This window comes from Puntigrus tetrazona, chromosome 4 (assembly GCF_018831695.1).
Source record: "Puntigrus tetrazona isolate hp1 chromosome 4, ASM1883169v1, whole genome shotgun sequence".
NCBI lineage: Eukaryota > Metazoa > Chordata > Actinopteri > Cypriniformes > Cyprinidae > Puntigrus > Puntigrus tetrazona.
Genome location: NC_056702.1, coordinates 22229806 through 22239494, shown reverse-complemented (window position 1 = coordinate 22239494; position 9689 = coordinate 22229806). Strand labels below are relative to the sequence as shown.

Below are 9689 nucleotides of genomic sequence, written 5' to 3'. Positions count from 1 at the left end.
GCTCAGAGATCTACCTGACCTTAGCACAAACTTAGCATTGAATACGCACGGAGATGAAGAATATCGGTCTAGAACAAATCCACAATGAGGCGATTCCAACACACACAAGGTACGACAGTAGGCCGAAAACATTGAACTTAATCAAACTTAAAGGGAACGTAAACGAGGCTAATTAACGAAACACACCTGAAATGACTCTTACAATAAGAGTCAACCACCTCCAAGCTAAACTTGTATATAAAATATTGCTATACAGCTTCTTGATCGAATCTTGACTAACAGTTGACGTCAAATCGACATCAAGTATGAATAAACATGAAAATAATTAACTGGGGAAATGATAAATGAACGAATAAATTCTTAATATAATTACACCAAGAAAAAAAACTCAATATCACTGAGACGATTTATATTATTCGCATAGATTTCCTATATTTATCTTTGTAGACGCGAACGGGACTTTTATTTTGATCGGGTGGCGTGACGTCATAAGACCGCGCCGCGCTCCTGCGTCTGCGGCTCAGCTGGAGAAAGGTTTGTGGTCTTCGTCGTCTGAAGGGTTAGCGTTCACACGGACGCGTTTAGTGTGTTTTGTGAGGTTTACGAGCGACTGTAAACGCTGTGGTACTGAACTATTCTATAGTGATGGGCAAATGAAGCTTTGCGGAGCACGGAGGCATCGTGAAAAGGGTCATTGCTCGAGGTTTTTTCCACACGGTGCGCACTAGCGACATCGCGTGGTCAGAAGGGGAAAAAACGTTTGAGTCCCAGACGACCCAGCCCTTTTTAAACGATTTCAGATAATAAGTCGGTTTGTGCTATAAGAACAAATGCAAGGAAGATAATACGTCTATATAAATACATTTTTAACATGTCAGACATTGTTTTACACTATTATATATATATATATATATATATATATATATATATATATATATATATATATATATAATCTCCAAAAAGTACCTAATATTAGCTGTTTAAGTGGACCTCATGCCATATTGACATAAATACAAAATAACTAACATTCAACATTTGTTCAGCTAAAGAATCCTCTTTTCAAGGAAGTTGGTGACACTTGAAACTGCATTAAGTGTTTTTAACGTGATTTGAATCACAATACTAAGCAGTCACATGGTTGTGTGCGAAAATCAAGCTTCGGATGTCACAGGTCACACGGTTTTGGCAGAACAAATCAAGCCAGGGTATAGTGCTTTTAATGTGAAATGTGAAATGTGAAAAAAACACTTGAATCGAGTTGATTAAGTGTACTATACTAGATGTCTTTGTTGTTTTTGTTTTAGTTTCTGTTAATTATTCTCATCTTATACAGGACAAAGTGTTCAAACACGGAAAAACCTGACTGACGCGCGGTTGTAAAGATGGAGCGTATAAAAAAAAAGAGTGAAGAAGTGAAGAGTAAAGAAACATTCAGACATGAAGAAGCTGAGGAACAAACAGGTCTGTTTTCCTTCTCAAAGCGTCTTCTTAATTCATTTTCCTTAGGCGTGAGTTTTTATACACCGTCTGCCCTCCTGCAGCTAATAATATCGACAATGCTTGCATGCTTTTCAAAACATTTATCTCCTTCGTCCTCATCCCCTGGCGACTTTGCCACGTTCTTCATCTTATTCAAGCCATTTCTTCTACAGTTGTACCTGCTCTCACTCACATCATTAATCAGATCCCAGATCCTCTACTCTAGAGACTCCAGATGCTCCTGTCAGCTCTTTTGGCAAATGACATCTCAGGAACCGCGCTCTAGTGGTTTGAGTCTCTGATAGGTCAGATATGTAGGAGAGGTGAGGTGTCAGAGTCATCCAGCTACTGGGGTTCCTCAGGGCTCGCTTCTCGGACCGTTTCTCTTCTCTGTCTACATGGCTACGCTAGGTTCTGTCATTCAGAAACATGGCTTTTCACTCACATCATTAACTCGTCCCTTCACACCGGTGTTTTTCCCTAGCATTTAGACAGGTTCGTTTAACCCCACCACTTAAGACCGACCAGTTTCCCTTCTTCCTTTCATTACAAAAACACTTGAACGAGCTGTGTTCAACCAAGTCTCTGCGTTTCACACAGAACAACCTCCTTAACAACCAACAATCTGGCTTCAGAACATTTAACCGAGGCAGCCTTGCACTTTTTGTCCTACAATTGGCAAGAGTGGATTCCTAATCTTCAAACTAATCTTGCTGTGATGGGGTACTGCTTTTAACCACCAGATCACAGATCCTCAACTCTAGGAATCCCAGACCCTTCTCTCAACTCTTTCTCCAGTGGTTTGAGTCTCACATCTCTGATAGGTCAGATATCTTGGAGAGGTGAGGTGTCATCCAGCTACTGGGGTTCCTCAGGGCTAGATAAATAAAGTTGTCTACATTACTGTTTTGGTATATGGTGTATCAGGCAGGAAATCATTCATTAACCTCACTCATGGCTTATCATCGGAAAGAAGTAGCGGCAATTTACCTGGTTATTCACTTCAACTTTAACTTAGATAATTGTGGGCGAGATTATCATTTTGGTTCACACGGATGAGAAAAACATCCTTTTAAACTTTAGTATGCTTTGATGTCTGTTGTTCTGTGTCATGAAACTCTGGTTAACTTATATTTTTACCTTAGACCCGATGGCACTGAAAGAGAAGAGTGAAGAACTCAATGAAGCGGATGAGAAAGATCGTGATTTCATGAATGGGGAAAAATCCTTTAACTGTTCACAGACAGAAAAGACTTCAAGAAAAATGGCTCAAACGACGGGAGGAAGTTATATCGCCTGCCAACCGTTTGAAAAGGGTTTCAGTCAAACAGAAAGCATTAACAGGTCTGTGAGTATCCACACAGGAGAGAAACTATACGCGTGTCAACAGTGTGGAAGGAGTTTCACTCAACATCGACACCTTGAAGTCCACATGAGAGTTCACACCGGAGAGAAGCCCTTTGCCTGCCAGCAGTGTGGAAAGCATTTCAGTCATAGAGTAAGTCTTAAAAGACACATGAGGATTCACACCGGAGAGAAGCCGTACACCTGTCAGCAGTGTGGGAGGAGTTTCACTCAGTCTGGACAGCTCGGGCTTCACATGAGCGTTCACACCGGAGAGAAGCCCTACAAGTGCCCGCAGTGCGGAAGGAGTTTCAACCGAAAAGGAAACCTTCACTGCCACATGAAAATTCACACCGGAGAGCAGCCGTACACATACGATCAGTGTGAGAAGAGTTTTGATCAACAGGACGTCCTCGACGTCCACATGAGAACTCGTCGAGAGAAGCCCTACATCTGTCCTCAGTGTGGAAAGTGGTTTAATCATAAAGGACGCTTTGAGGACCACATAAGAACTCACACCGGAGAGAAGCCTTTCACCTGCCAGCAGTGTGGGAAATGCTTCAGCCAAAAAGGAAACCTCGACAGGCACATGAGAGTTCACACCGGAGAGAAGCCCTGTATATGTGGTCACTGCGGAAAGAGATTCAGATATAGAGCAGGACTTAAGTACCACATGAGGTTTCACATTTGAGAGCTTGGGTTACGCCTTTTCAGGCCCTGAAAACCATCCTAGCTGATTTTATGCTGCCAATGTAACATGGGTCATGTAATAACACCAGAGAGAAGCCTTTGCTCTGTGGAAAGACTTGCAGAAACCAGACAATCTTGAGCTTAACAGAAGCACCCCTGATATAATTCAATGCAGCCAAGCGGTGCATTTGGGCGTGTTGTCCCGCACTGGTCTCAAACTTGATTCCTGGAGGTCACAGCTCTGGATAGTAGCTCAACCTAATCAAACACACCTGATCCAGTTAATCAAGCTCTTCGGGATTACTAGACATCTCTGAGCAGGTGTGATTCAGAACTGGCCCTCCAGGAGTTTGGGAGTTCAGATCACATTTGAGAGCTTGGGTTACCCCTTCCACTCGGTAGCAATCTCCATTTTCAGGCCCTGAAAACCATCCTAACTGATTTTATGTTGTCAGTGTAACATGGGTCATGTAATAACAACAAAGAGAAGCCTTTCGTCTGTGGAAAGACTTGCAGAAACCAGACAATCTTGAGCTTCACAGACTCTGTATCGCTTCTGTCCCCATTTCTTCATGCAATGTTCTGTTTACTACTTTATTATATTTGATTCTGTGAGTGAAAATATTTAATCATGAGTAAAAACCAAGACATTACAGGAATGCTGTTCACACACACACACACACACACACACACACATATATAGATATATATTAGGGATGCATCTGTTTATCATAACCATAATGTGAAAATTACAATCATGCAATATTGACTGATGGATCAGCAGCGATCAGGGTTCTATTCTATTTGAATAATTATGAGTTAAACATTGTGAGCACTTTTGTTGAGTAACGAAGCACTTATCACATTAAATGCAAATAAACCTGGTTGAATATGTACAGGGTTGTGTTGTTATTCTATTCAAAATAAGTCTTTAATTTCTGCATTCCTGTACACCCCTCAATCACGCTATTACCGGTGTGTGGAGGTTTTTTAGAGGTTTTTAAGTCAACCTTTTGAGCTTGGCTCGTCTCTTGCACGTAGACTACGATTAAAATAAACTGCACTGGAAGCTTTCGTAAAACGACAATTGAAACACGCAAAACTGCATATGGCACCATGACAGAGGTGTTATGTTTATGTGTGAATTTCATTGAGGTTTAAGCTAAAGGAAAATAGATAAACAGACGTGAGGGTGATTACTAGCGTAGATTTATTGAATCTTCTGAAATTTATTGAATCTAGAGATTCGTGTAGTTACACACAATGGAGAATATAAGCTGCATTGTATCACTTTTTCCATCAAGTTGTTTAAAATGAATCACAGGCACACTGGATAAAACATATACATATATTCTTTACATATTGTATCGCTTGTTAGGATAATTAAATGTTAACGTTGAGATACAAATGTAAATGGATCTAATTAAACATCGTTTTTAAACTTTAACTGGTATAATTTGGGTTCACATTAAATAAACTGAAATGCGATTCTAGAATAAAAGCTTTAAAAAGTAACATATTCACAGTTTGTTGTGTTTTATCACAGCAATTGGTTTATTCAATGTTTTAATAGTTAAAACGACCACAAATTCAGGAGTTCGTACACTTTAATGTTTTAATAATATTGCATTGTGATATTTTATATTTGTTGAGGAATTGTTTCGTAATTCGATTGCTATTAAAGACCATTAAAATACCACATTTTAAAAATGGGGTTGTTAGCCGGGGTTTCTGAAAGAGGATCTTCAAATCCTCTTTGAAAGCAAGCATAATTACAAGCAAAGCAAATAAATCTTATTTAAATAAATCTTAAATAAAAATTATTAATAATAAAATATCAATATATTTTTTTTTTTCAAATACCTTTAACATGCTATTTTTGCATGTCTTTAAATATTTCAACACTTCAGCCGAAGAAAGGTTTGGTCTTCATTTAAAGCGTTAGAATTCACGCATTTTATCTGATAATGAAAAAAGCGCTGTGTCTGATTTTTAATTTAATTATTAATTCTGTCTATTAAAAACCTATCAGTTCACAGAATGACTCGCTGTTTTGAATCGCCACACTTAAAAAACGTGTGAACGTTAAAGCCTGCGTCTACTCGTCCCCTCGCTAGTGTGCTGACTATGGAGCAAGCCGGTCGAGTTTTTCTCTCTTTCTTGTTTTGATCAGGAGAAGGTGTCCAAAAGGCGCGGGAAAACTCCTGGCGGTTTTACAGAGATGGCGTTCATCAAGGAGGAGAGCAAAGAAACGGTGAAAGGTGAAGAAGATGCTGAGGAGCAGATGAAGACGGTGTCCATCAAGGAGGAGAGCGAAGAAACATTCAAACGTGAGAAAGTGAGACGGGTTGGTTTTCTTTCTCCAAGCTGAACTGTAACTCTGCCTTTTCCTTTGGCTGGTGTTTTTGTACGCCGCTTTCTTTTAAAAACTATTTCAGCTAGGTTTTTAGATTTAAAAACGTTTAAAGTCTGGTTTTCATGTTTAAATGTTAGTTGTTTTGATTGGTTGAAAGTCACTTCTCAGGTAAAAAACAAAACGAGTACACTTCCGTAATGTAATTAAAGTGCTCTATTTTCTAGTTTTGTACTTAATACACTAAAAACAATTCTTAATACACAAGAATACAGTTGCTAATAAAAACACGTTATGCTTATAAACCTTTCCTTTGTCTCCCACCGGGTCACGAGAATCAAATAATCCATAACCAGTGGGAGAACGTTCCTTAAACATGCCTCGTTTCCATTAATTCAACTGTTTCTTTCACGATATTATCCAATAGCATGAACATAATTAGCATAAGCATAAATGTGTTCGTCAAATAGACTCGAGCAGAAGAAGAATCTAATTAATTAGATATCCTGAGACTATCAGTTTTTCTAAGTTGGTTGAGGCGATAAGATGTGTGGAGTAAAAACTGGTCCTAATCTAGTTGGAGGAAAGAGAATGCCTCGGTGAGGTCCATCAGAAGACTGCTGTTCAGAGCAAATCGCGTTCTCTGCGTGCATTTTGACGCTCCAACAGGAAGTAGATGCCTGAAAGACCGAAGAACCTGTACATCCTTCAAGAACCTTTGTAGCCATTATAAAATAAATAAACTGGTTTACAGTTTTTCTCAATTGCTTAAACACATTTCTTGAAACTATGCCTCGTATTCTCAAAACAGTAAACACAAATCCATAACGTCTCACCCAATTTCCCAAACATCCTATTTTCAGGTCAAAATGAAGCTCTACACTCAAAACCATTCACTCTTGCTGAAAAATCAAAATTTGCCTTCAGACATCACACACAAGGCCTCAAAAACACTCACACTACAACATAGTCTTACACACTGGTGCAATAAATTAAAAACAATATTTCCAAAACTGGCAAGTTATGTTGCTTGTGGTTCTTCCCCTCAAAAACATTTTCACATGATGAACAAAAAAGACGCAACCAATGTACACTGGCAAATTTTTATTCATGTACTATACAGTACAACACATACACAAAAATTATTCCACCTCAGCATCCTGTCTTTGGTCTGGGTCAGGCCAGAGAATCTCATCTACGTCACAGGCTATATTGGCCCTAGCCAGGCAGCGGGGGTAAAATCCTCTTGCATGCCTGATCCACCCCTGGCATGCATCTACTGTTATGTCTAGGCAGGCTTCTTCCATGGCCTGGAGGAGGTGAACACGGACATAAGGCTCTCTGTCATACACTTTCCACCGCCATGCCGAAAAAAACTCCTCTATCGGGTTTAGAAAGGGAGAGTATGCAGGCAGAAAGATGTTAGAAAACCTTGGGTTATTGGTAAACCAGTCACAAACCAGAACAGCATGATGGAAGCTGACATTATCCCAAACAACAACGTAGTGAGGCTGCTCTGGCTGTGCTGGTTCCCTGTAGTCCAGCTGGAACATATGCTCTCTTAGACCATCAAGGAAAGCAAGGAGGAGCATAGTATTATAGGGTCCTAGAATGGCATGGCGGTGGAGTACCCCTCGTTGGCTGATGGCTGCGCACATTATAGTGACATTCCCTCCACGCTGACCAGGGACATTTACAATAGCCCGATGACCAATTCTGTTCCTCCCTCTTCTCCTCCTTTTGGTCAGGTTAAAACCTGCCTCCTCCACAAAGATAATTTCATGGGGAACAGGCCGTCCTTCAATCTCAAACATTCTCTGCAAAACACAAAACACAGTAGAGTAAATCACTACCCTGAACCACAGTTCAAGAGGGCACAAATGGCAGCATAAACTGCTATGCTGTGATGGAACACAATACTTCATACAAAATCAAAACTCATACCTGAACATATTCCACTCGTTGGTTTTTCACTCTGTCAGAGTTTCGTTCGAAAGGGACGCAGTACACCTGTTTCATCCGGAATTGGTTCTTTCGGAGGATGCGATCAATTGTGGAGAGGCTGATGGCATTTATCCCTCGAAAATGATGATCATCCTCAATCACTCTCCTTTGAATCTCTCGCAGGCGGATTACATTATTGGCAATTACCATGTTCACAAGCTCCCTCTCTTGCTCCTCTGACAAAGCCTTAGCCTGCCTCCACCAGGTGGTCGTCTCTGTGTCCTGCAAAAATAGAAGCACTTATTACTGTAACTGTCCCACATCCTTTTACAGGAAAAAATGGAAACATACAGAAACTCTGTATGCAAGGCAATTTGATGCATTTCTTTATTACAGTAGCATAGTACAACAGTGTATGTGTTGTCACAGCATGAGTTCAGCACTCAAAAGTTACTGTACAGAGCAGTCTTACTGCAACAACATCTACCTGTTTTCCTCCCTGAAGGTTCTGATGATGGAGGCAACAGTGAAGCGACTCAAATTTGGCTGTACTCGTTGCCCAGCCTCCCTCATAGTCATACCATGGACAAGAACATGGTCAACTATAGTGCTTTCAATTTCATCCGAGACTGCTTGTCTCCTTGCCCTTGCTCTTCCCCTTCCTTGTTGTCGTCGTTGTCCTCCTCCTCCTCCTCCTCTTCCTCCTCCTCCTCTTCCTCCTCCTCCTCCTTCACCACGTTCTCTACCTCTACCTCTACTTCTTCCTCCTCTTCCTCCACTCTGGTGTCCCTGACCTCTTCCCTTACGTCTCTTTGGATCCATTGTTTCAAACCTGAATAAGTTGACTTGGGGCCTTTTATCTATCCATCGAAGGTTCTGATTGGTGTGTGATAAATTTTGACTCCTAGTGTTTCCACTTGGTTAATTGTGTGCTAATTGAGCTCAAGCTGTGCTGTGTTAAGTTAACATTATTGAATGCTAGTGCTTTCTAAATGACCACATGGTGTAAGCACTGAGAAATGTAGGGATTTGTGTGTAGAGTTTTGCAGTAACAGCTCACCAAATATAACTCATGTGTCAAAGCAGGGAATAGTGTTTATAGTTTAGGAAATGGGTGTGCTTTTTCAAAAATGGCGTTATAGTTTTGAAATTTTAGTTCAAAAGACTGGTTATAGTGTTTTAGCAATTGAAAAACTGTAATAAAGTGAAGCTGGTAGCACTGTGTTTGGATCCATTTGAATGAATCGCCCTCTGATTTGAACAAAACTCTCAACTCTGTCAAGTTCAAATCAACTTCTGTCTTAACTTTAATGTTATGTGGCGACGGTTAAAAGCAATACTTAATATTCGTTCAATCTTTTCGCCTAAGGCAAGGGCAAACTGTTGACAAGTTTAAAGGGGTTGCGCAGTGGGCCCACGTGGCTGTAGCGGTGGAGATCGGAGAAATGAGTCCCTTTTTAAACGTAGAGAAATACATTGTACCACAAGGACAATACGGTCCTTGAGGTACAATGCTGGCAAAGATTTGCATGCATTTTAGAGTGATTTCATGATTTAAAAGCTTTTACAGTAAGAACTTTTGAATGATTTAACGATCTCTTAGTGCAATGCTTGTGCTTTTAAACCTACTTGCTGCTTTGGAACCATTCATCAGAACCGTCTGGTATCTTGGATTAGGTCTGATCTGTCTAATAAAACTTTGGACGATCTGTGTCTCCATCAGCTCACCTTCCTTGTGGTGTCCCTCAGGGATCTATTCTTGGCACAATGTCTTTATGTGCTTATTATGGGGTGAGCTAACCCTTTGATGCATGAATAAACGTGGGAAGAATGTATGAATAAATGCATTTGGAAAAATATAATAATACTTCTAAAATTA

General features: G+C 40.3%; 1 protein-coding gene across 1 annotated transcript; it reads left to right on the top strand.

Annotated features, from left to right (window-relative positions):
• The first annotated feature begins 487 nt into the window (after positions 1–487).
• On the top strand, positions 488–3738 carry LOC122343076 (zinc finger protein 239-like). Its single transcript, XM_043237393.1, has 3 exons — positions 488–534; positions 1334–1461; positions 2625–3738. The coding sequence occupies exons 2-3, from the start codon at positions 1383–1385 to the stop codon at positions 3512–3514; spliced, it is 969 nt and encodes a 322-aa protein (XP_043093328.1). The 5' UTR covers positions 488–534; positions 1334–1382; the 3' UTR covers positions 3515–3738.
• The last annotated feature ends 5951 nt before the right edge of the window (positions 3739–9689 follow it).